At 40.2% G+C, this 27,812-nt stretch overlaps 1 protein-coding gene across 1 annotated transcript in view; it reads left to right on the top strand.

Moving 5' to 3' along the window:
• The window catches only part of FCHO2 (FCH and mu domain containing endocytic adaptor 2), a gene marked incomplete at its 5' end in the record, with an annotated part of 73,375 nt that extends 47,219 nt beyond the window's left edge, over positions 1–26,156 (top strand). Inside the window, 7 exons of the mRNA XM_089686188.1 lie at positions 4,061–4,172; positions 4,293–4,448; positions 6,174–6,306; positions 11,716–11,915; positions 13,560–13,624; positions 16,615–16,779; positions 17,870–26,156. Coding sequence (XP_089542314.1) covers positions 4,061–4,172; positions 4,293–4,448; positions 6,174–6,306; positions 11,716–11,915; positions 13,560–13,624; positions 16,615–16,779; positions 17,870–17,892 — 854 coding nt within the window. The remainder of the gene's footprint in view (positions 1–4,060; positions 4,173–4,292; positions 4,449–6,173; positions 6,307–11,715; positions 11,916–13,559; positions 13,625–16,614; positions 16,780–17,869) is intronic.
• Between the last annotated feature and the right edge of the window lie 1,656 nt (positions 26,157–27,812).

Raw genomic sequence — 27,812 nt, 5'->3', positions numbered from 1 at the left:
TTCCCATGATTCCGGCCCAAAACATGACTCCACCACCGCCATGCTGACGTCGCAGCCTTCTTGGAACAACCAACCAGTACTCTATCCACCTGGACCATCCAGGGTTGCACGGCACTCATCAGTGAACAGGACTGTTTGAAAATTAGTCTTCATCTATTTTTCTGCCCAATGCAGCCATTTCTGCTTGTGAGCATTAGTTAGTGGTGGCCGAATAGAAGGTTTATGCACAGTTGCAAGACTCTGGAGGACTCTACACCTTGATGTCCGTGGGACTCCAGAGGCACCAACAGCTTTAAATATCTGTTTGCTGCTATGTAATGGTATTTTAGCAGCTGCTCTCTTGATCCGATGCATGGATCTGGCAGAAATCTTCCTCAATGTGCCTTTATCTGCACGAACCAGTCTGTGCTCTGAATCAGCCACAAATCTCTTAATAGTGCGATGATCACGCTTACGTTTTCGTGAAATATCTAATGTTTTCATATCTCAAGGCATTGAACTATTTCACTCTTTTCGGCAGCAGAGAGATCCTTTTTCTTCTCCATATTGCTTGAAAATGATGCTCTGCTTAATAATGTGGAACACCGTCCTTTAGTCGTTTTTCCTTAAATTGGGCTCACCTGCCAATCTAATTATCACAGGTGTCCGATATTGTTTTCAGTGATCAAAAGAGCCCTGACACACAATGCCATCCATGAGTTAAACTGAAAAACAAAATATTTAATCTTTGTGACACTTAAATAGAATTTGCATAATAATTTGGAACACGGTGTAGATCACAGTTTGATCTAGGTCTGTGCCAGGCTTAGTGTTTGGGTCAGGGTCAGTTTTTTTGTAGTTTTTTTGTTTTGTTTTTTTTGTTTTTTTTTTGGTCAGGGTTTTTTTTTTCCAATTAGTATTTGTGTCAGTTAGTGGCAGGATAAAAAAAAAAAAAAAAGCAAATTGCGCACTGTTGTTTCTGGGCTTTACTACGGGTACAAACAACATACACACATGGTATCGCTGCGATCGTCAGGAGCAGGAGAAGGTATTTTGGGTTGTTCTTTGGTGGTAGGTAATGGTAGTAGCAGGAAATATACAGCTAAATTTTAAAGTTTTTTTTTTTACTATTTTGGGCCAGTTTTCCTGTGGTATTAAAACAATCAGGAGATATCCATTACCATTTACCACCAAATGAAAGCCCGATTTGTGCTTGGGCGTTAAGGTTTGTTTTACCCTCAGGCACGAAGGGGTTAAGCATTACAGTGCTAAGAGACGGTTCTCACTAATTCCTGTGCGATTCAGTACAAAGCAGTTTTCAGCCCATTCACTTAAATGGGCAGAAGTCGCACTGGATCACACCAAAGGTAGCGCATGCATTACTTTTAAAAAAGCATTGTAACCATATTGTCTAGTGCTGCAGTACCATGGGACCCGATGCAAACGCACTGCACACCCAGTGGATTTTTAATATGGTGCAGGAAACGCGCACAGAACACAGATTTCCCGCACCGCTTTCTGGTATGAACGGACCTTAAAACAAAGTGGAACAATAAAGAAAGACAAATGCTACAGTAGTCATGACTTTCCAAAAGGCTTGTAGCATATCAAACAGCCTTAGTTTCACACGACAGTTAAAATCACATGTAACTAGTATCGCATGTATCTACAATAATAATGTCAGGTAGGCTCCTGTCCCATTGGTTTCACGTACACTGTTTTTGTGCAGTCATTACATATATGCACTGCTAAGCTCTGCTTTTTTTCAGGACACTTCTGGAGCAGAGAATATTTTGGTTGGGGTTATAAATAAATTAAATTGGTCAGGACAATATAATTGATTGCATATTAAATTAATAACAAACCCTCCATAAAACTGTGATTCTCCTTAAATACATTTAATAACACAGATTTTTTGATTTCTTTTAAATATGGGTTTAAAACGTTTATTTCACTTTCAATAGATGTCTCTTGCGCTGTCTTTCTTGCACACACAATTTTCAGAGACTGTTTATTGGCCTCTCGTCCCTCAGTTACCTGCAGTAGACAATCAACAGAAATGTTATTTTGTTTTCTTTCAGTAAACTTTAATGACATTCTTTTTCAAATTCTGTGCTAAATCTTTATGATGATATTTAACTGTCAATCAAAATCAGGGGGGTGTAGCAGACATCCTCCTTCACTGTAGCCTCTATGTGTTCCCTATGCGTGTCTGCACCGAAAACAACTTCACATATGTATGTAATCCCTGAGGGGAGCACACTTGCGACTTTATCTGGGATCCATAGAGACTCCAAAAGTGAACGTAGGGTCCCTAAAAGTGTAAGTCTTCAGCAATCTGTCAAATTGATTCTGAGCAGAATACATGGCAATGGAACAAAATGAGTGAGTATATAATAATCAAGCAAATGGGCCTGCAGAATAATACTTTTGTCAGTTGGGTTTTAAACACTCTCAAATATATTGCATTCTACTTTTGATCTAGTTGGTGGAGCTTTAGGCTTCTTTTTATTTTTCTCTGTTCTTGTTTTTCCTCTCTAATGTAAAAAGCGTTGAAAAAAACTCAATCCCTAGACTCAAAAGTGAATATCCTATTGTAGTGATTAATCATTTCGGTAAGTGGGTGCCGTCAATAGAAGAGCTGGAGAAGAGGGCAAAATAAAGTGAACATGCATGCTTTGCCCTGCATAGGCATATGTGCCCTGGTTCATGTTATGCACACAGTCCTGCAAGCACTAGCAGACATTTTAGGAAAATGTATTTGAAAAAGACAGAAAAAAGCATTGCAGTTGTTCACCCTGGCACAGGGAAGCAACACCAGTGAGTGTGCAGAGCTGCCTTCTGTAGGCTGTAATGGTTTAAGTACTCTAACAATGGAATATTCCTGGCTGAGCACAGCACATGCTGCATGTTCTTAGTTCTGCTACCATAATGTTAAATTAACCACCTGCCTACTGGGCACTTATACCCCCTTCCTTACCAGGCCAATTTTCAGCTTTCAGCGCTGTCGCACTTTGATTGACAATTGCGCCGTCATGCAAGATTGTACCCATATGAAATTTTTATCATTTTTTTTCTCACAAATAGAGCTTTCTTTTGGTGGTATTTAATCGCCGCTGGGCACTTTATTTTTTCGCTATGAAAAGAAATTTGCAAAAAAAAATTTTCTTTGTTTCTATTATAAAATTTTTCAAACAGGTAATTTTTCTCCTTCACTGATGTGCGTTGATGAGGCAGCACTGATGGGCACTGATAGGCAGCACAAATGAGGTGGCACGGCTAGGCGGCACTGATAGGAGGCACTAATGAGGTGTCACGGATAGGCGGCACTGATGATGGGTACTGATAGACAGCACTGATAGGTGGCAATGACTGGCATCACTGCTGGGCATGGACTGGAGGCACTGCTAGGCATTGACTGGCACAACTGCTGGGCACTGACTGGCAGCACTGGTGGGTAACACTGGTGGGCACAGGTGGGTGGCACTGCTGGGCACAGGTGGGTGCACTGCTGGGCACCGATCATCAGGGCACTGATCATCAGTGCTGATCCCTGCTCTGACAACTGCCGGTTCTCGGCAGTACTTTCCTCACGTTCTGACAGCGTGAGGAAAGTGCAGCCAAGAACCGGCAATTGCATTTCCCGGTGATCAGCTTGTCATTGGACATGGCTGATCATGTGGTAAAAGGCCGCTGTGATTGGCCTTTTACCACATCACGTGATCAGCTGTGTCCGTAGGACACAGTGTTCACAAAGATCGCCGGGGGCGCGCAGGAGAGCGCGTTCTGGGAGGACGTCATATGACGCCCTCCCAGAACTGGCCGGCCACAGAGTAGCCGTCATTCGGCTCTCTGCGGTTGGCAAGTGGTTAAAGAGAAATTGAATGTAATTTTTTGGAGCCACTTATAATGGCAATCATGGAGCACTTTCTTTCAGAGTGTGGTAAGAGATCAGTTGATCATTCAACCCATAGTTATCTACTTAGCCTTATCACATTTTGCTGAACTGACTGTTTAGTTTGGGGTTATGCTATCCTGACATTTCCATTCACACAGATGACTCATTTTTCACTTGCTTTAGGTATATCCCGTGGGCCAAGTCCAGTTACCTTAGGATCCCAGGACACTTTACCTGTTGCTGTAGCGATGTCGGAGTCTGTTAACGCCTACTTCAAAGGAGCAGACCCAGCAAAGTAAGGCAATTTTCATGGTTTCTTATGCTTCATTAAAGGTAAAATGTGTTCACACTTGAATACTGAGATTAAAAAAGTATTTATAATATTCCTGCATACAATACCTTTCTTTCTCTACAGATGTATTGTCAAGATTACTGGGGATATGACCGTGTCATTTCCAAGTGGAATTATTAAAGTGTTCACAAGTAACCCCTCTCCAGCAGTGCTTTGCTTCAGATTAAAAAACACCAGCAAGCTTGAGCAAATTCTACCAAATACTCAACTTTTATACAGGTGTGTATTAAGAGCTCCTTCACATTCCACAAGTATCTCTGTGATTATTTTTTTGAATCCGCTCAGTACCAGAGCTTTGGCAACATGCTCTTATGTGCCGTCTGTTTAGGTCTTACTGCAGCAGACACTCTTCTGTTTGCATCCTAAGCTTAATAAGTAAACATATTATATGAACTGGAATCAGCATGTAGCCAGTAAAATCAGAATCCCTTACCTGCAAGCTTGTTCCAGGTCAGTGATTTCTCAATGGTCGAGTACAGGGAAGAAAGCCCCGAAACTTGTACTTTTGAAAGTAAATTTGCATTGTATGCTGCAGTGTTTCTGTGTTGACAAACCTCGTTTAAGTTAACTACAGTATATTACCTCAATCATTTGTTTTACTGACCTGTGGTTAAATTAAGAGTTGAATCACAGGCAGCTATAAAGAAACACCATTTAATCTTAATATTGTATTCATTAAAGTGTTACTAAACCCAGGAGGGTGTATTCACTATATTTGGTTTCGCCACAGTACACAGAACATGGAAATGCAATTGTTTTAGTAAATATAAACTGCTAAATACCTTTTCTCATCACCAGTTTATAGCAGTCTTGTGACTGTTATCGGTGTCTGGCCAAGCACTGGTTAATCTTGTAGGAGGAGTTTTCATTCTTCTCTGACTGTTCTGTGAGACTGCATGACCCCTGACCCTGCCTGGACAGTGCTGATCGGCCCTGTGCTGATCACACAATCTCTAGCAATACACACCAAACTGAGCATGTGCAAAGTGCCTCCTATGGTTCTGTACTATCAGCAGATGGATTGAGCACTGTGAAGAAGGGGAGGGTCAGAGAAGACAGGATCAAGCAGCCTTTTTACACAATGCAGAGGATTAACCCCTTAGGTTCCACAGTGAGTATAACACGCATGCTTTACTGCACATACAGACTGATTTTACTGTTGTGGGTTTAGTAACACTTTAAAGATTCATTGATTGTAATTGTTACACAGACCCAGGATGCCATATACCCAGATTTGTTTTGATACCAGTCTCCTGTTTACACTGGGAGCTGTAGTGGCATTCATCGGTGTAATTCTGCCTCCACAGTCCATTCACTGGCTAGGGGAGAGTTTGTGACTTCACTGTATTGCTTAACTGAAGTACAGAAGTATGAGGTCACCAGCCTTGCAGTTTATGGATTTCTGCATCACAAAACTGGGTGAACAGAGAACTTTTGGCAGGTAAAATGATTCATATACTGAATGTGTGTGTCAACTGTGGTTTTAAAGTGTCATAAAAGTGTAAACCTAAAATATCTCTTTATTTATGTACAAGTATTTCCTCTGCCTGTTTGCAGAACCTTTATTCTGTTCATCTTTTGCTTTTTTGTAAGTATATGGTTGACCCTGCTATTTTCAACTCCCTATTGGTGGTTTTCTCCAAGTTTGTGGTTTTATTATTTTGAATTCATACTTTTATTGTCAGAAAAATTAGGATTTTAACAGTATACTGTTTCTGCCTCATCCTGAGATATGCTGATTTCTGATGACAAAAGGTAAAGAATTGTGTAGGAGTTGCCTAGAACAACCATATTCCAGGTGTCAATGTTTTATTGCAAATTAGGGGAAAAATGCCATTGCCTATAAATGTTTGGGTGGCATGTCGGCTTTTTCATTATTCCACTGATAAATTACGCCGTGTGTTTCCTGTCTGAGCCTTTTATTTTCATTCATTTCCTTTACAGTGATCCTTCCCAGAGCGATAACAACTGTAAAGACTTCTGGATGAATATGCAAGCAGTCACTGCCTACCTCAAGAAATCTTCTGAGCAGAACCCATCTGCCTCCTATTATAATGTGGACATCTTAAAATACCAGGTTGGGCACATTTATATCTTACTCATTTAAAAAAATAAAAAAATAGGAATGCTTGTACTGTATCTACCGTATTTGCCGGCGTATAAGACGACTGGGCGTATAAGACGACCCCCCTACTTTTCCTGCTAAAATTTAGTGTTTGAGCTATACTCGCCGTATAAGACTACCCCTCTTCCAATGCACACCAGTGGCAGGAATAGTGCCCCATCATTGGTGTCAGTGAGAGGAATAGTGCCCCATCATTGGTATCAGTGGGAGGAATAGTGCCCCATCATTGGTATCAGTGGGAGGAATAGTGTCCCATCATTGGTGTCAGTGGGAGGAATAGTGCCCCATCATTGGTATCAGTGGGAGGAATAGTGCCCCATCATTGGTGTCAGTGGAAGGAATAGTGCCCCATCATTGGTATCAGTGGGAGGAATATTGCCCCATCATTGGTATCAGGGGGAGGAATAGTGCCCCATCATTGGTATCAGTGGCAGGAATAGTGCCCCATCATTGGTGTCAGTGGGAGGAATAGTGCCCCATCATTGGTATCAGTGGCAGGAATAGTGCCCCATCATTGGTATCAGTGGCAGGAATAGTGCCCCATCATTGGTGTCAGTGGGAGGAATAGTGCCCCATCATTGGTGTCAGTGGGAGGAATAGTGCCCCATCATTAGTATCAGTGGGGGGAATAGTGCCCCATCATTGGTATCAGTGGCAGGAATAGTGCCCCATCATTAGTATCAGTGGGGGGTGGGGGGAATAGTGCCCCATCATTGGTATCAGTGGCAGGAATAGTGCCCCATCATTAGTATCAGTGGGGGGAATAGTGCCCCATCATTGGTATCAGTGGGGGGAATAGTGCCCCATCATTGGTGTCAGTGGGAGGAATGGTGTCCCAACATTGGTGTCAGTGGGAGGAATGGTGTCCCATCATTGGTGTCAGTGGGGGGTGGAATAGTGCCCCATCGTTGGTGTCAGTGGGGGGGAGGAATAGTGCCCCATCGTTGGTGTCAGTGGGGGGGAGGAATAGTGCCCCGTCGTTGGTGTCAGTGGGAGGAATAGTGCCCCATCGTTGGTGTCAGTGGGAGGAATAGTGCTCCATCATTGGTATCAGTGACACCAATGATGGGGCACTATTCCTCCCACTGACACTTGCTGACCCTGTTCTCGTATGGTGCTGCTGCAGCCAGCATATGTGGTTGCAGCAGCACCTCTACACTGACCACTTACCTGCTGGTCCTGCACTCGATTTTCGCGGGGCCGCTCGGCTCCACCCCCTCGCCGGTGATTGGCCGCCTGTGTGCCTTTCCTGAGCTACAGTTCTGGCGGCCAATCACTGGTGAGGATGCGGAGCCGAGCAGCCGCACGAACATCCAGTGGCCGAACTGAAGGCGCAGCCGCGCTTCCTGGACCGGATCGTCGTGGGACCGGAACCAGGTAAGAAACAGCCGCTGCCCACCCCTGTACTTAGTGTCCCTTCCATTGGGGGAAGGGGCGGCGGCGGCGGCAACGCGCCACCCCCCTAAAAAGTGACAGTATGCCGTATACTGGCGTATAAGACGACCCCCGGCTTTTGAGAAGATTTTCAAGGGGTAAAAAGTCGTCTTATACGCTGGCAAATACGGTATATCAAAAGGGCATGCTGTTCCTGGTAGTAGTCACCAGGTTTTGTTTCTGATGAACCATGGTTTAACCCAACCCGTCTGTTGCAAAAATTGATCTTTATGGAGGAAGTGCAATTATATTCTAACAGACCACACGCTAATTAGAAATAAATTGTATTGATCTAGGAAGTTGAAGCAGTATCAAAAACAAAAATGTAATATATTGCAGCACATCAAGTGTAGAGCAAATGTAACCACCCTCCTAGAGGATGCTGGAGCAGGGGAGATTTCAAAAATATTTTTCTGGATGTGCTTCCAGAATCTGCCATTTAAAAGGACACAAATCAATCCAAATGATTGCATGGCATGTCTCTTCTGCAATAAAGAGCCTGCATGCTCACATTTGTTGACAGCTGGAATTTAGTTCCTCTTTAGTGATTTTGGTGCTGACAATTTTTTTTTTTTTAAAGCTGCTATTTTTGCACTGTTTACAGGGTAGTTTTTAGTGTGTTGTTTTTCGGGACGTCTCATGGCATAGGTAAAGCTTGTAACATGTGCTCATTAAGGGTTTGGCTGTTTTTCTTTTGTTGGAAGATAGGGTGTCTGTACCTAATTTACTGGATTTGGGTGACTTGCTAGCTGAAGTTCATACTTTGCTTTTAGATTAGAGGAATGTAGCGGCAACCGTCATGATCAGTAAAATGTTTACATGTATAGTTGGTGGCATGAGTATGAAGAGAGCTCACTTGTGTTTCCAAAGTGAAGATGACTAGGTCGGGATCCAGGTGGCAGGGGATTAATTTATAGGAAGTTGTCATGAAATTTGTGTATTTTTTTTTCTTTATTGAGTTGGTTTATTTAACTTTTGTGCATGACTAACATGAACAAATAAGCATACTGATTACAGTGCTGTGCAATGTGCATCATTTACGTTTTCATGTAAATGTATGGTTGCTGTTATGGTCTATCACAGATAAGTGAGTTATGCAGACCCTTATGTTGCACAGAAACATATTGGTAACAGACGTTTATATAGGTTACTGACTGAAAGAGGGGCTGTACTTTATGTCCACTGAGAGACCAGCAGGCTTACATGTAGATGACTTTGCCATTCTGGTTTACAGAGGAAGTCTACACATGTGTATCCTCGTCCATTAAGAATAATGCATTATTCTTTCCCTGTATTAAGGTAAAAAAAAATAATTCTGATAAAAAGTAATAATAATGCATTTTCCGTGCATTAAGATGAAAAAAAAAATGTTTTGCCACTCGCTGTGCCACCCCTCCCCAATATCCTGTATCGATCCAGCTCTGTGCCCATCTGTCAGTTTTCTCTCCACTCTCCCCACTTTCACAAGCTTGGCTGAGAACAGCGGGAGTCCTTGGCTAGGCTGCACTGTGTGTGGCAATGGATGCACAAAGCCCAGATTTCAGATTACAGAGGAAATAGAATGTCTACAGCCTGTTACCTGTGGAAGAAGCTTAGAAGCAAGCTAAGGATCATTTATCATTTTTTATATAGTTAAATAGTGCTCTGTTACATCGGCAGTGATGTAGATTGGTGTAACTTTATGCATGGTAATATGACCCAGCTTTAGAGGAGAAGTGGCCACTCAATTTTTAAATAGACATGGCCGTATTTAAATACAGGCATCTATTGATAAACTTGTATTTGCAGTTTTGTTCCATGATGAGCAAAAAATTCCTTAGCACAGCATGTCTTTTAAGCACCACTGTGAAATTAGGATTTCAGAGGCAGAGCTGTTGGGAGCCAGAAATGACAGAGTCCCATGGAAACTGCCCATATGCTCCTCAATACAAGTGATTATTGGGGTGCATGGCTCAACAGCACCATACATAGTTTTCTTATTTCTTGTCTGAAACAGTCCTAACCATTATCGATACCTTCTGGATTTTGGATAAAAGCTAAAGTACTCCCTGTGATCTCTATGCAGAGTGTCAGTCTGCAAGTGAGTTCAGTAGGGACTTCAGGTCTGCAGTGGTAGTTTTTCAGTCAAGAATATGTGAGCTTTGCTCAAACTTCCTCTGTGTACACTGCATAAGTTTCATACTAGTATTAATACACTGCTCAAAAAAATGAAAGGAACACTTTATAATCAGAGTATAGCATCAAGTCAGTTAAACTCCTGGGATATTGATCTGGTCAGTTAAGTAGCAGAGGGAATTGTTATCAGTTTCAGCTGCTTTGGTGTTAATGAAATTAACAACAGGTGCACTAGATGGGCAACAATGAGAGGGCCCCCAAAACAGGAATGGTTTTACAGGTGGAGGCCATTTACATTTTTTTCCCTATTCATCTTTTCTGATTGTTTTTCACTAGTTTTGCATTTGGCTAGGATCAGTGTCACAACTGGTAGCATGAGGCAATATCTGGACCCTATGGAGGTTGCACAGGCAGTCCAACTCATTCAGCATTGCACACCAATACGTGCCATTGCCAGAAGGTTTTCTGTGTCTCCCAGCACAGTCTCAAGAGCATGTGGGAGATTCCAGGAGACGGGCAGTTACTTTAGGAGAGCTGGACAGGGCCATAGAAGGTCCTTAACCCACCAGCAGGACCGGTATCTGCTCCTTCACGCAAGGAGGAAGAGGATGAGCACTGCCAGAGCCCTACAAAATGACCTCCAGTAGGCCACCAGTGTGAATGTCTCCAACCAAACAGTCCGAAACAGACTTCATGAGGGTGGCCTGAGGACACCATCATCATCTAGTGGCCCCTGTTCTTACTGCCTGGTGCCGTAGAGCTCAATTGGCATTTGCCATTGAACACTAGAATTGACAGGTCCGCCACTGGTGCCCTGTGCTTTTCACAGATGAGAGCAGGTTCACCCTGAACACATGTGACAGACAAGAAAGGATCTGGAGAAGCCATGGAGAACGTTATGCTGCCTGTAACATCGTTTGGCATGACCGTTTTGGTGGTGGGTCAGGGATGGTCTGGGGAGGCATATCCATGGGGGGACACACAGAACTCTACAGGCTAGACAATGGCACCCTTACTGCCATTAGGTATTGGGATGAAATTTTTGGACCCATTGTCAGACCCTACGATGGTGCAGTGGGTCCTGGGTTCCTCCTGGTGCACGGCAATGCCCGGCCTCATCTGGTGAGAGTATGCAGGCAGTACCTGGAGGATGAAGGAATTGATACCATTTGAATGGCCCCCACACTCATCTGAGCTAAATCCAATAGAACACCTCTGGGATGTCATGTTTCGCTCCATCAGACACCACCAGGTTGCACCTCAGACTGTCCAGGAGCTCAGTGATCCTCTGTTCCAGATCTGGGAGGAAATACCCAGGACACCATCCGTCTCATTTGGAGCATGCACCGACGTTGTGAGGCATGCATACAATCACGTGGGGGCCAATCAATCTACTGATTACCATTTTGAGTTGCTGCAATGAAATTCCATTAAAATGGACTAGTCTGCTGCATCATTTTTTCACTTTGTTTTTTGGGGTGTCTTTGAATTTAGTCCTCTGTAGGGTAATAATTTTCATTTCCATAAAACGATGGGGCATCCTTACATTCCTAACACATTACCCAGTCCGTATCCTTATAGATATCCAGCATGATATTTTTTACTCATTGAGTTCTGATGTGTTTTCAAAGTGTTCCTTTTTTTGAGCAGTGTACATTTGTACATTTCATCTTTTAGTTTATGACTAGAAATCAGTGATGCTTATTAGCCTTTTGAGTTCATTGAGTTTTATGATGGGTCTCTTATCTTTTACAAATCTTTTCACCTAAATTGTCAGGGACTTAAAGGACCTAACATGAGTTCTCATTTCAGGTGTCATCAAATGGAATTCACTCCACACCTCTGAACCTTGCCACCTACTGGAAGTGTAACCCCACCACTACAGATGTCAGGCTAGATTATAAGTACAACCCAGAGTCCATGGCGGGGCCCAGTGCATTATCGAATATACAGGTTGTGGTTCCAGTGGACGGTGGTGTCACAAACATGCAGTCTTTACCAAATGCAATATGGTGAGCTTGTTTTATTGTCTTTTACTAATTTATTCATAGACCTGTTTGGTTCCTAAAATCAGATATAGAAATTTGACTAATTCCTAAAATTAATTAGACATCAAGTACTGTGCATTGCAAAAATCTGCTTTTTAACAACCTCTGGAATACTTAGTGTCCTAGCATCCCTGCTATTGACTTAAGAATTATTACATATTTTAAACAAGCCATAAAAGCGCTTTAACCCTTTGGCTGCCAGAGCCGTTTTTGCATTATTATTTTTTTTGTACACGTTTAAAAAAAAAAAATCATTTTAGGCCTGAAGATTGCACAAAACCCCCAAACATTATATATTTTCTGAAAGTAGACACCCTAGAGAATAAAATAGTGGTAGCTACAATTTTTTATGTCACATGATGTTATTGCAGGGGTCTAGGAAACACAAGATTTCAGTAAAAATCACACTACAGTGAATTTTAGGGCAAACAAACGCAATAAATGACCTAAATTTTTGGTAGAGGTTGTTCCGAGTAAATAGATATTCAGCATGCCAAACTTTAAATTTGTGTGCACCTATGAAATTGTGCCAAATTTCAGTACCCTATATTTTCTATAGACGACGCTTCAAAAGTCCCTATAGGTTATCAGTTTAGCATTACGGAGGAGCTCTGGTGCTAGAATTATTAGAGCAATAAGAGACACCAAGACATCTAACTGCTCGCCCTGTAAACTTATTCTTTTGCAAAGATCACAACAGATATTCTTAAGCTAGGTTTCAGGTCTTTTCCAACAGCTTAGGCCTCATTCACACAGGGTGTGTTTTTTATAGGTCAGAGATATCAGTGAAACAATATAAAAATTGTATATTCTACCATCTAATTAATGCGGCAAAAGGTTTAATCCCCAAATTTTGGCAGGTACAGGACCCTCCAATGAGGGACTGAATAGATAGGATCGAGTATATAAATAAGATGGAAGAGTTAAACCATATGGAGGAAGATGAAATGGAAAACTTTAGAAAGCATTGGAGTAGGTGGCATGATTTTAAGACATCTGAAAAATACCTCAAAGTGAGGGGTGCCCCAGTAATAGAGTTGGAGAATTAAACTGAATAACTGGATAACCGAAAAGTAGAGAGAAAATAGGGTTTTAGACATAGGTTGGTAAACAGGGAAAGAAAGAGATGGAAAAAATTACTTGGACAGAGGTAATTTAATGGGAGGGGAGGGACAAAGTGATGAGGGAATGGGTTAAAGAGGTTATTTGGAATGTATGTGTTTTGATAAATGATACATTGTTGATCTGTATATTGAAATAAAATTTAATAAAAGATATAAGAAAAAAAAAGGTGGACTTTAAGCAAGTGCATCCTGTATGCACCAAACATATACATACAAGCTGTAGTTTACAGAGCTGTTCACATGTCAGTTTTATATGTGCCATGTTATGCAGGAATATTGCATGCTACAATATGAGCAATGTACCAATTAGTAAGAGCTTTAGAGTCCTTTCTTCTCCATTATCTCTACCTCTGATCTTCCCTTATACAAATTATGCCATAGCTTATCACATCATAGGGATCAATATTTCTCTTTTTCTTTCAAAACAAAATAAATCCTATGTATTTTAACAAGATATATCTCACAGTATTTTTTTTTGTTCCAGGAATTCTGAACAGATGAAAGCCCTGTGGAAAATATCTACAATTTCAGAAAAATCTGAAAATGGAGGTAACTACAGACATATTCATGCATGTTTAAGGTGAATCTGCTTTGCCTATGCATGAAAAAACACAACCTAGAAAAAAAAAATTTAAAAACAGCTCTAGTATGTGAATATACAGTTGCAAGAAAAAGTATGTGAACCCCTTGGGATTACGTGGAGTTTTGCATGAATTGGGCATAAAATGTGCTCTGAACGTCATCTAAGTCAGAACAATAGAAGAACACAGTCTGCTGAACATAATACTACACAAACATTAGATGTTGCCATGGTTTAATTGCACATAACACGTAAACATTCACAATGCAGGGAGGAAAAAGTATGTGAGGCCCTAGCTTAATGACTTCTCCCAGAGCTAATTGGAGCCAGGAGTGAGCCAACCTTGACTCCAATCAGTGTGATGATATTGGATGTGTTGTTGACAGCTGTCCTGCCCTTAAAAAACACAAACCTGTTTTGGGTTTACTGGTTTCAAGAAGCACTGTCTGATGTGAATCATGCCTCACAGAAAAGAGCTCTCAGAAGACCTACAATCAAGAATTGTTGACTTGCATGAAGCTGGAAAGGGTTACAAAAGTATCTCCAAAAGCCTTGATGTTCATGTGTCCACGGTAAGACAGACTGTCTACAAATGGAGAAAGTTTAGCACTGTTGCTACTCTCCCTAGGCGTTGTCGTCCTGTAAAAATGACTGCAAGAGCACAGCGCAGTATGCTGCATGAGGTAAAGAAGAATCCCAGAGTGTCAGCTAAAGACCTACAGAAATCTCTGGCACATCATAGGGATCATTTTTGTTGACACATCTGCAATAAGGAAAACGTTAAACAAGAATGGAGTACATGGGAGGACACCACGGAGGAAGCCATTGCTGTCCAAAAAGAATATTGCAGCACGTTTGAAGTTTGCAAAAGAGCACCTGGATGTTCCACAGCACTACTGGCAAAATATACTGTGGACAGATGAAACCAAGATTGAGTTGTTTGGGAAGAACACACAACACTATGTGTGGAGAAAAAAAGGCACAGCACACCAACATCAAAACCTCATCCCCACTGTAAAACATGGCGGAGGGAGCATCATGGTTTGGGGCTGCTTTGCTGCCTCAGGGCCTGGACGGATTGTTGTCATTGATGGGAAAATGAATTCCAGAGTTTATCAAGACATTTTGCAGGCAAATGTACGACTATCTGTCCGCCAACTGAAGATCTGCAGAGGATGGGTGATGCAACAGGACAATGACCCAAAGCATACAAGTAATTCAACAAAACAAAACAATGGCTGCAACAGCACAGAATACGCCTTCTGGAGTGGCCCAGTCAGAGTCCTGACCTCAACCCGATTGAAATGCTGTGGCATGACCTTAAGAGAGCGATTCACACCGAACATCCCAAGAATATTGCTACACTGAAACAGTTTTGTGAAGAGGAGTGGTCCAAAATTACTCCAGATCGTTGTGCAGGTCTGATCTGCAACTACAGGAAACATTTGGTTGAGGTTATTGCTGCCAAAGGAGGGTCAACCAGTTATTAAGTCCAAAGGTTCACATACTTTTTCCTCCCTGCACTGTGAATGTTTACATGTTATGTGCAATTAAACCATGCCACATCTAATGTTTGTGTAGTATTATGTTCAGCAGACTGTGTTCTTCTATTGTTGTGACTTAGATGACGTTCAGAGCACATTTTATGCCCAATTCATGCAAAACTCCACGTAATTCCAAGGGGTTCACATACTTTTTCTTGCAACTGTATAGGCTGCCAGCAAAAAAGGTAGGTATACATACCCCAAAATGTCAAACCTAAACAGGTTTTGCAGTGCATAAAATATGATCATATCAATACAACAAAATGAACAAGTATCAAAAGATAAAAAAACAATTGTGTAGGTAAGCGTAAAAATTACCGTTTAGATCCCAAAAAAGTGATCTGAACAAATATTCTTTATATTAAAGTTCATCCCATTGATCAAAAACAAATCAATCTTAAACAGCCTGATTAAACAGTTGTTACAGACCAAAGCAATCAAAAGGGACCATAGTGTAATAACGATTGGATGAGGTGGCAAATGTCACAAGATTGACTTGTTTTTGATCACTGGGATGAACTTTGATATACAGAATAATCATATCACAGCCTTTTTTTGAATGTCACATTAAATAAATGCACAGATTTAAAATAAAAAAAAAACCTCTTCATTCTCATCTGTTGAGGGACACAGGAAATCATATCCTGTCCAGTTATACTGCTGCCTATAGGAGAACTGGACACTGGCAAACAAAATACGTAATGCAGCTCAGGGATAACCCCTTCTCTACCCAGCATGTATCTGCATTTTTTCGGTAGTGTCCTATGAGGATGCACATGTTTTCTTTAGCTCTGCTAAGAAAAATGTAACTTTTTTTGCTAGCCTTTTTTTTTTTTAATCTTTGAATTCTTCAGTTTGATTTCAATCAAGATTCATCACTACATTGCTGCTTGAGCTGCTCTTTACATGGCATCTATCTGCATAAATTGTTGTGGGGTTAGTCTGGAAATGACCTTGGGCCCTGCTCTCTGCTTCTGTGCTTTCCCGGTGCAGAGCCACTGGAATCGCTTCAGCCCTTGCCCAATCTCTTACGACTTCCTCTGTTGAGTAGGCCAATTAAAATGAGCAATGGGAGCTACCTCATCGTTTGCACCATTGGCCACCCTTCAAATGTCCTGCTACCGCAGGTTTCACCAGGGAAGGGTTAACACTGAGGGGCTGAACACTGTTGTCTAGGAAGCTCTAAGTGTGCTCCTGAGTATGTTGGTAAGTTTTCAAACTGTGGTCTGTACCCACCAAACATCTGCTAGTGATATACCTTAATAATAATATCACTGGGCCAGTAGAGGGCATGGAATCCATTATCCTGTAATTAATATGTAGTAACATGAATACCTTCCTTGAAAGTGCAGGTTTTAGTAAAGACCAACCTTTTATGACTCTGAAAATATGATTTTGGTTTTGTAATTTGTTAGGATCTGGATCACTCAGGGCAAAATTTGATGTCTCAGAGGGACCTAGCAACCCGAGCACTGTGGCAGTGCAGTTTGTCAGTGACGGCAGCACCCTGTCTGGTGTGGACATTGAACTAGTGGGCACAGGTTACCGCCTTTCTTTAGTGAAAAAAAGGTTTTGCACAGGTACAGTATTTTTTTCTTATTTTTAATTTTACCTCACCCACTGTAATTCAGCTGTCATCCCAGAACTTAAGTGGGTTTATCATTTAATAGTCAGATGATAAGGGGGCATTGCTTAGAACCATAAATTGTGGGTGGGGGCTTCATGTCAGCTTGACCAGAAATCAAAGCTCCATACCCAGCAATGGGCCTAGAATTCATGTAAAATTGATATCAATATAACTGGTACGTGTAGACCCCAGAAATGCTAAACATTCAGCTTGATTTATTCTATAATGTCAAAGACATTTTGTAGCCTATCATCAAAGCTGCTGCAGTTAGACCTGAATAAGAAGCTTGAATAGACTTCAGAATGTCTTCAGCATTTTACAACATAAACATTTTAGGCTGGGTCATGGAATGGAGAGATGGCAAACCTACACAGCTCCAGGTTATAATAACAATACTCTGTATAAGTCTACATTTACATAGCAGATACTTATCACCTTCTATACAAAACCAAATTGTTTTCTATAATATACCATTACATCAAAATCACGTTTATATGACATCTGTAGGGCTGAACAAGCATTGCATAATGACATTTTTAGGAGTATGTGACATATAAAAGGTGTATGTGGACAGAAAAACAACTTGTCCCTAGCAGCCCCTTGTCTTCTCGTCCAGAATTCACCCTCTCTCCTGAAAGCCATTTGTCTGGTGTGCTTGTTGGACGTTCTCTTCTGTGGTTTATGTTTTCTGGAGATGATAAAGGGATGGAGAATGAAAGTGGACTTGCTTCTGTAGGCGCTGGCTTCATACACCAATTCTTCCATTCCTGATATCAGTCAGCACTTTTGGGTTACCCATCTATCTTCTCTGACTGTACTGATTTTTTTTTTTCTGGATTATCAAAAAGCTTGCAATAAATGTGTTAGAATGCCTGCCACCATGCATTAATACAACACCCAGATGTAAAGCAGACAAAATCTACAACACATTGCTACCCCAATATTAATCAGTATTTACTGTAACTATAATATATAAATGTTAAATTATTTTCTCATTTTGATATATGTTGATATTCATTCTCTGTCACTGTTTTCTCTTCCAGGAAGATACATGGCTGACTGTTGATGCTTTTAACTTAATTTAATTTTTAATCATGGGATGTAAGCAAGCCGCTTTCCTGTTAATTTATCGGAAATCTTCCACATGCTGTTTTAATTATAGATATATATTATATATATATTTTAATTCTTGACTTGTTTAGAAGGTATTTCTATATTGCTGCCAACTACAGAGTATACAAATGCACTTTTTATGAGTCATTTTGTGGAATATCTCATTGATTTATGTTGTAGCACTGATATGTTTTCTGCGGTCGTGGTAAAAATTCAGCTGTAAAAAAAAAAAAAAAAATTCTGCTTTTGTGTAAAGACAAAAATTTCCTATACAAACCACCATGAACTGTTACCTTTTGTAACAAACCCCCAAACATGTATGAGCAATCGTATACATTTGTACAAGATTTTATACAGTTGTAAATAGCCAAGGCATTAATATTTAACAATACCATTTTTTTTTGACAAGCCTCCATCTGTGAGCAATTCAGGGTAATGTCTAACCGCTTCTTGTGGACCTATTGCTTAACACATTATGGAGTCAGCCATTTTGTGAATGGATCTGTTTTCATGAGAATGCAGCCCAGTCATTTTTTATTGGCTTAGTGAAGACTTTAAGGGCTTTTGCTAACATCAGGGAGATTTTGCATTCCTATACAAGTTTATGGGAATGCAAAGCCCACTTGAATCAAGCCAAAAGGAGGTTAAATACACCTGTTAATGAATTTTGAATAATCTCAGATATGTCTCAAGTTGAGGCTATCCACACAAGCCCAAAGCTCATTGATACAGGCCCATGTCTTGACTGACCCTGGCGTCCCGTGATTCTTTGTCTATCACAATAAATATTTATTTGTCTGAATGCATGTAAAATTGTTAGCTCATTGTGACCACGTTATATGTACTGTTAACAGGCCACTACCTAAAATTTCTATACTCCTCTGAGTACATAATTGATAAGACAATCTCTACATCTTTCATGCGTTTGTTACTTTTTATCATTGTAAGTATTGTGCTCTATGTGGCAAGTGTTTTAAACAGGGGATGAAAGTAGCTCAGGCTGCTCTGCCCATAGAAACCAGATTTTGTGTTTTCATGTCCAAATAAACAGTAAAGAAACCTGGGGAATCTGGTGGCTTTCACTAATGTGGTCTATCCTTCATTATTTGATGTCATGCTATTAATATGTATCATCAATCAGGTATCTTAATGGGGAGTAGTAACCCTTAATAACCAGTCAGTCTGATAACACCAAACTTCTAATAGCAAAGTTGAAGAGTTCAGTATTGCATGCTCTTAATAATACATATGATTAACAATAGAAAATAGGCTTTTCAGATTATCCAGAATCGGATGCTTTGACCAAAGCCTTCCAATATGCTGGGTAATTTCTGCTGATTGCTTAGAATAGATTCTTCTGCAAAAGCATTACTATGCACAATGCTTCCCTGAAAATGACTAAACAAAGCAATTTTAAAACGGAACTTCACCCAGTGGGGAAGTTCCACTTGTTTGCATCCTTCACTGCCACATTTGGCACTTTTTTGGGGGAGGGGGGGGAGCGGGTACCTGGTATTGACAGGCGCCCGCTCATACTTCCGGTCAGATGCACCTGGGCAATCCTCTGCTCACAAAATGGCTGCTTCTTTATAGTGGTGGCAAAAGGTCCACTGGGTCACCAATATACTTAAGTCCTTTTCTACAAGACAGTTGTCATTGATTTATCCTCCTAATGTCAGGAAGAACAAGGTTTTCTCTTAGCGAAAATATCTTCAAGTCTTTATTTTGCTTTTGTATTACTTTTTTGAATAAGTTCAGCACAAGTGCAATTACAAAAAAAAATAACGGTAGGAGTTTTGTGAAGTCTGTCAGTGAATTTATTCTTACAGGCAAACTAGTTTTGTATATGCCTTGACATCTGTGCCTTTCCCAGCCTGCTCCAGTCACCATCATTGTTACTTGAGAATTGATTTAGTAACTAATATATAAAGGGCTACTTCACTCTGATTTATGCAATTTCTGAAACGCCACGCACAGACCTCACCTGTTTTGGCAGACATTATTCACTAGGAATTTTCAGGTTTCTTTGCACTGGGTAGAGAATTGGGGGAGCAGCACAAATACACTGACGAAACTTAATCAGAAATTCTGGAGTGAGTGGAGAAAATATGCCTGATGAAATGTATAGATATATATGGTCATTATTGAAGTACTGCCCAAAGTGTAATCCTAAAGTGTGCATAGGTACATTTCATTGATTTTGTTTTTAAGACAATACACAAGTCCACTGCCTGATGGAGTTAACCTATGTAGCAGAAGTTGTTAGTGACTGAGCACAAATATAGGAGAATTCTACTTTCTGTATTCCCTATGAGCTTTATTTTAACAACCATGAACACAATAACCTTTGTAAATTCATAGCAAAATGTTTGACTTCTATCTGTGCTCCTGGTGACCAGCAATCAGCATTGCAAGCTGCCAGCTATTTACCAGTGAAACCATGGTGTCACTCAGTCCCCCATTCTGTCTTCACCATTGACAGCATCAAGGTACAGAGGAAGCATTCCTCAGTCGGGCAGTGATATCACAAGACATAGAAAGCAGTGAGATTACAAAGCCTGACTAGGAAACCTTTCCCTCTGTGCCATGATGCCATCAAAGATGTAGATAGGATTGGGGCTGAGCAACACCATGAGTTGTATGGTGTCACTGGCAAATGGCCAGGGGTTTCCAATGCTGATTGCTGGCCGATCTGAAAATGGACAGAAGTCAAACATACGTGTTATATGGCTGTTAAATGTTCATATTTATAGTTATTCTAAGGCAGGGATCTCCAAACTATGGCCCTCCAGCTGTTGAAGTACTACAAGTCCCATCATGCCTCTGGGTGTCTTGCCTGTGGATGTCAGAGTCTTGCAAGGCCTCATGGGACTCGCAGTTCCTTAACACCCGCAGGGCCATAGTTTGGAGACCCCTGTTCTAGGGTATTTTAACTTTTTTTTTTTTTTTTAATGCACACTGTTTGAATTTTTTATGGATGTATTTAACAACTGTTGAGATTTGTTAAATAGACTGTCCAGTTACATATATCAGCTAACAAAAAATGGACTTTACTAGGGCTTTACAGGTAAAACCCTCTGTCATACATCTAACAAGTGCCCATGTATACTGTTTGCAAGAATGTAATTAGTTCCTTACATCCCTTGGTGAGAGAATACATAGGAGATCTTCTGTCCATGGCCACAGCCATTATTGTCTGCTTATTGGAAGTCACCAAGTTTCTGCCAATTAATATACAGATATCCTGAGCATGACACTACATGATGGAAGTCCTAATAAACAGTGTATGTATCGTAAACAGATTGGGGTTATTCTAAAATCCTATGAATAGGAAAAGGTTTCAGGCATTGTGATGGTTCAGTTAATAGGTGCTGCTTTATATAACACTGCTTGTAATATAACACGTGTAGTTATGTCCATATATTGATTCAACTGGAAAGCTATAACACTATATTAATCATTGCCTTGCAGCATAAAGAGTTAGTGTCAGTAAAACTCGAACAGGCTTGGTAGTTGACAAATACTGAGGTCAGCTATGTGTGCATTTTTTAGTAGCATTTTAAAGTCAATGTTTAAGAAACTTTCCATACCTGTCAATCATTATACTCATTCCTTGCTAAGCAGGCTAGTTATGTAATGTAACACATGCATGAGCCTACAGTGAGACTGTATAGAGAAATGAGGAAAGGCCGGCCAGCCGTGTGCTCAGAAAGGGGAGTGTTCTCGTATCTGAAGACATGCTGCCTGCTCATTTTATCCTATGCAAACTATCAAAGTCAGAAAGAAGTAGTTGTTTATTTTTAAGACACTGCATACTCCCTGTTTACGTCTGAGATTTAAATGATAAAAAGAGTTTCTAAAAAAGAATTCTGTTTGATGCTACCCATGTAATGTAATTTATTAACCTATTTTCTGCACATATTGTACTCCATTATATAGGAAGTAAATAATAAAATGAAGTTTAATCCTGAGCATTGTTCTTTCCCTTAGACCAAATGTTCCCCATTCACTAGTGTCAATTACAGGGAAGTAAATTGTCCTTTACTGCTAGTATGGCCTGAATCCTAACTGCTAGTCTAATAATCAACCATATACCTAAATATAAAATGTACCTTGTATTTTCCTGTAACACTATCCATAAGTCAAATCCTTTTTTACCTGCCAGATTCTTTTTTCTGTATTGCAAAGATCACTCATCTTTGCTCAGGCTATTGTAACCTAACCATTATTCTTCAAAAAGAAAAAAAAAGTTCTCAGGATGTTTGCTAAACTGGTATTAAACATGTAAGTAGATCATCCCCTCAACATGATGATCTTGTAGAAAGAACAAATATTGATCACATTAAAAAGAACTATGCAGTATACTGCTTTTCCTATATAACCAGTTAACTCTACAAAGACATTAACCACTACAGTTTGTAAATTCTACACATACGTAAATACTTTATAGCACAAATCTTCCTTCCACTACTTAGAAATATTCATTGATATCATATTTAGTCAGTATGAAACGTCTGATTTTTTTTTTGGCAATAAAACTAAGCAATACAAACATTTATTGTGCTTTTATTTTGGGGCAACACTTTTTTCTATAACTTTTTAACAGTTTGAAAAGCTAATGGCTGACACTTCTGGCCATCTCTAATGTAACCTGTTTAACATTCTAATCAGTGTCTGCTTGAATCAAACCTAGAGAAAACATACACATATGCATGGTTGCCTGTAACTCCTGCCGTTTAGAAAATATTATGTTGTAAGGCTTGTTAGCGGAAGCCAAGTGGTGTTTTTCTGGTTCCTTTATGCTTGGATGGGCTCTTGAAGTAGCTTTTTATACCCAGTGCACAATGTTCAAATTTTGCTGATTGCCACATGAAAACTTTGGATCAGCACTAGACAAATCCCAGTGAGACAGATAGTCAATGCACCTAAATTATGGAGGCCTCCATTGTTGAACTCTCCATAAAGAAATTGTTAGTTGCCTGCCATGTTGATCCAGGAGCTTCAGTACTTGGACGAAGTGACCTTGAACAATTGTGCAGTCCAGGAGTTCTGATTGCTCTCCTGATTTCTGTGTTTGCTCAGGGCCAGTGACTAAGAAAGTATCAAAACTAGAGACATCCAGGCAACTAGTAATCCTAGGAGATTGGACATGACAGTCCTCATAGCTTTCACTACAAGTTTCCTTTAAGACTCTCTATTGATGCCAGTGGAAGCACATGCTCTGGCTTCTTAAAATAACTTGTCACCCACATTCAAATCTAGCTTCTTATCTGCACATTACTTTTTACAGCTTAGCAGACAGATGGAATGCTTTGTAACCAATATAATGATTTCAATGCAATGATTTCTGCTAAGCTGGAGTATTTAAGCTTGTTATGCACAGTAATGTTCCACAGAGGAAAGCTAAAATACCCAGCTGTCAATTCTGCTAAGTGAGAGCATAGGCTGTTTTTTGCAAATGTTGTTCTTTAGTACATGGTAACATAGTCATACTGGAAAAAACACTAAAAAAATGCATCATATGGATAGAAAAATTGATAGAAGTACCAGCGAGACCTTTTTTAGTTTTCTAATCCTGTACCTAGTGAAATAAAAGTCAAATCAAATGGGACTGTTTTCTCTATTCCTTAGTCATTTCTGTAATGAAATGACTGAGTGGTCTTTGGTTATCACAGAGGACATTAGGAGGTGGTGGGAATTGAGGGATTTTATTGTACAGTTAGTGCTGAACTCAGGGTTAAAACCGTTCCCAGGAAGTCACACACTGGCAGCTCCGAAATGTGATCTGTAAAGCTGAAGGGAAATCAGAGATGCTTAGAGTTCAACAAAAACTCTTTACTACAAAAAACTTGTACTAGAAATTTCTATAACATGTAGAATTCTTACACAAGCCTATCCCTCACTGAATGTACATCCAGCTGTGATTCCCTAAAATTGACCAAAAATGACAGTGTTGTATGCACCCATGACAATGCTTGATGGCATTCTGTGTACATGCCCCTTAGGGTCAGGTCACACAATGTGCAGTTCAGCGCTTTTTTTTTTGTTTTCTACATCAAGATGTCATGGATTGTAGGTGTTATAGTTTGCAATTCACACCGGTGTGGTCAGTTCCAGTTCTGAACTGTATTGGGATGTGGTGAAATGCACACGTCCATATTAAAGTGAAGAAAAAGAGGGAAATGCACCGGAATGTATCAAAAATGCACCGGAACGCGTACAAAAATACGCATGCAGGAATGCATGCGAAACGCATCTGAATTGCGTTTCTATAGTGTGATTCAGCCCTTCATTCATATTTTTCTATTGTGTGAGTGATTCCGTTGCATGAATTGAGATAAAATTTCAGGTATCCCCAGTTCTATCCTTATCTTTGTTGCAGTGAGCCTTTTATCTCTAGTGATCTGTTCAATTTTTCTGCATGTCAGATTTTCTCTTTATATGACACTGGAGCTAGAAGTGTGCTTGCACCAAGCAGATTTTCCCCCCTTACCAATCATTTTGTGACAAGTACTGTAATGCAGGCCATAGAGGGGCAGTTTATCGGCCAAATTTTTGGCCCAATAAACGAAAAATCGGTCCGCCCCGTTGCCGCCACCAATGTCCATGAAAAACGTCCGTTTTTCGTGGATTTTCCAGCATGACCAATAAAAATAAATGTGAAGATCCGCAAAAAACGGCCAACGGGCTGGCCCCACTAACGGTGTGAATATTGGCCGATTTTTCATGCGGACGAAAATTTGGCCGATAAACGACCCGTCTATGGCCTGCATGCGGCAAGCCATGATTTTTTTTTTTTTTTCTCACTCAACCAGCAGATTGAACGGAAAAGAAAGAAAAAGAACAGATTCCTCCTTCCACACATTCGATGTGGATGAGGGAATCACTCCTGTTAAGTTTTTGTATTCTTCTGATGGGGAGCCCTCCCTTCCGACCGCATTCAATGATCAGTGTTGCCAGCTTTAGCTGGCAGCACTGATTGATTGAGAAACACCCAACAGGCTGGTTGTACATCAATAGGTCAACTCGTGTACAGCCAGCTAGACTGTGCATGAATCAAAATTCGGCCGGTCCCTGCTGAACTAGCCAAATTTCTATCCATGTGTTGCAGGCTTAAGTCTATTAGTATCTGATATCAGATGCAGGTAAGGATCTGCAGTGTAGAAGTGCGTAAAATCCTTGAAGTGTATATAAAATAGCCTGGATAGACGTTATTTTTTTAAACTACAAAAGCAGAGCTCTACCGTAAAAGAAGAAATCTGGCTTCCTTGGATAAGTGCTTCAGTTTTGCCCCAGTGTTTGCAAATTATGAAATGATTTGTCCATGTGAGCATTCCATTTTTATCTGTAGGCAGCTGTAGTCAGTAATCCATAGCAACCAGCAAAATTAAACATTTACTGTTAGGTAGAATCACTATTTCAAACATCTCAACAGGTATAAATGCATAACAAATTAAATGAATATGTTGTGCAAAATTCATTATTTGACTGTCCTAAGAAAAGCTATTTTTTGTCTGAAAGGAGTTATGGTAAAACTACACATGGGATTTTTAACACTTTGTTGACAGTTGTTTCTTTATTAACACGTTACTATCAAGGATAACATGACGGCAAATGATTAATCATATTGTTAAGCATTAAAAATGTAGTTAAGCCCTTTTACCTTCAGTAATGAAACAGCTTTGGGGTGCCCTGTTGTCTGCTAACAGCTGACTAACTATAAGTTTTAGCATGATTGCTGATTCTTGTAGTTCACTAGTTGCTTGAAGGCATTGGTGGCTCAATTTGGAAATACTTATTTGTAACATTTAGCACTTTTTATCCTTGATATTCAGAAATGTTATTGGTTCAAAGAACAGGTTACAATATGGAAGCCATCCAGATTTCTATGGGAATTTTCATTAGGAATGAATGAACTGGGATTGTATAGGTCGATGCTGGTATCTGCCAAGTGTAATGTTTAGCGAGCTGGCCCTTGCTTTCATACACAGTGATATCCTCCTAGCTGCCTCTTGTTTAGATGACTTTGTAAACACTGAAAAGCTAAAGTACACCAGAATTTTTATGGAATGTTCTTACTTTTGATTGTAAATTAAAACAAAAACATGTTTATCTTACAAAAGACTTATGTAAATATATTTGATTTTTTCATAATGTAAATTTTACAAAATATGTTGCATCTGTAATAAACATGTAATATATACATAAATTACGAAACACTGCATCCTTTGTTGTGTTCTGTTCATTGTTACATTATACTGTTTAACATGTCAACATTTCATGGCATGAAGGATGGATACGAAAAGGGCATGGTTTAATACACAGGCTAAATCAGAAAAGAGAATATTCATGTGTATTATGAATAATGAACACTGTTCAGTGCAATGGCTAGCAATAAAATGGCACTGCCTGGGTTTGCATTTGGTGTTTTATTCATACAAAGGGATGTTTTGATCCTCTCCTGACCCTTTCTCCAGTTAATGGCACTTAAAAATTTAATTGAAAATGCTTTTAGGGGCAAATCATTGGTCAGAGATGTTCCAAATTCAGTGACAATCTGTAAGTGCCTATACAAATATTAAATGATAAGTTCACCTTTTGGACAAAAATAATGCACAATTTTTTTGCAGGTAAAAAAAAATGTACTTTTATTATTTTTGCCCAAAGGAGCCTGTAAAGCATTGCACCAGCGATCAGTAGATCACTGATGCCATGCAGGTCTCCTGCAAATACGTCAGAATATCTGTTTACCGTACAGGATGTACGAGCAAGGAGATATACTGACCTGAAGCTTCAATAAACTACAAGCCCACAGCCGCTAAGGCTGTCAGGACTTGTAGTCCCTCATTCACAAAACACCGCGAATGAGTGATGCGTCCATACAGGTGGAGCCCCACACCTCTGCTCTGTTTTCAAATCTGACAGTACAGGGAGAAGTTTCCCTGTACTCTCTGTTAGAGGAAAGGCAGCAGGCATGGCTATGGGAACATGTTACATGTTCCACCCTAAAAACGGGTGGAACATGTAAGATGTTCCAAAGGCAAACATATCCTTTAAAGTGTCTCAAAATGTTTTTTTTTTTCTTGTCCATTGAAGGACACAGGATTTCAGATACTGTCAGGTTATACTGCCACCTACAGGAAGATAAGACTGCAAACAAAATTGCAGGTCACCCCAGGATAATTCCTCCACTATCTAGCATTTATGCTGTCTCTGAAGACTCCTGTGCAGGCCTGTCGGAATTAATATCAGGATCTACTTTTCTTCTTTTTTTTTCTTTTTTATCATACATAACAGGAAAGTAAATTCTTAAGACTATTGGGTTATGCTTCCCTGTCAAATGATTGGACATTGGCAAATGGCAAAGCTCGATACCACCCAGCAAAGTCCTAGAGTGGCCCAGCCAGAGCCCTGACTTGTACCCTATTGAACATCTCTGGAGAGACCTGAAAATGGCTGTCCACCGATGGTCCCCATCCAACCTGACTGAGCTTGAGAGGATTTGCAAAGAAGAATGGCAGAGAATTCCCCAATCCAGGTGTGCAAAGCTTATGTCATACCCAAAAAGACTTGAGACTGTAATTGCTGCCAAAGGTGCTTCAACAAACTACATGGTCTGATTACTTAAAGCCGAACCTCACTCTTTTAATCAACACTTACTATTTTAAATCCATATGCTGCTAGCATTAATAAATAGATAGGAAAGTATGTCATATTTATTTGTTAAACTTTTTTTTAAACTTACTTTCTGGTTTCCATGCCTAAACAAAAGGATGTCATACATCCCAGGAGAGGAGGAGGAGCTTTCCCAGTTAAGCACACCCTCCTGCCTGCATATCTGTGCTAAGGGCAGATGGATTCCAGGAAGTAAAT

Source organism: Staurois parvus, unplaced genomic scaffold (genome assembly GCF_062004578.1).
Source record: "Staurois parvus isolate SC_StPar_1 unplaced genomic scaffold, SC_StPar_1.0 ptg000392l, whole genome shotgun sequence".
NCBI lineage: Eukaryota > Metazoa > Chordata > Amphibia > Anura > Ranidae > Staurois > Staurois parvus.
This window is presented reverse-complemented; position numbering and strand designations above follow the sequence as displayed.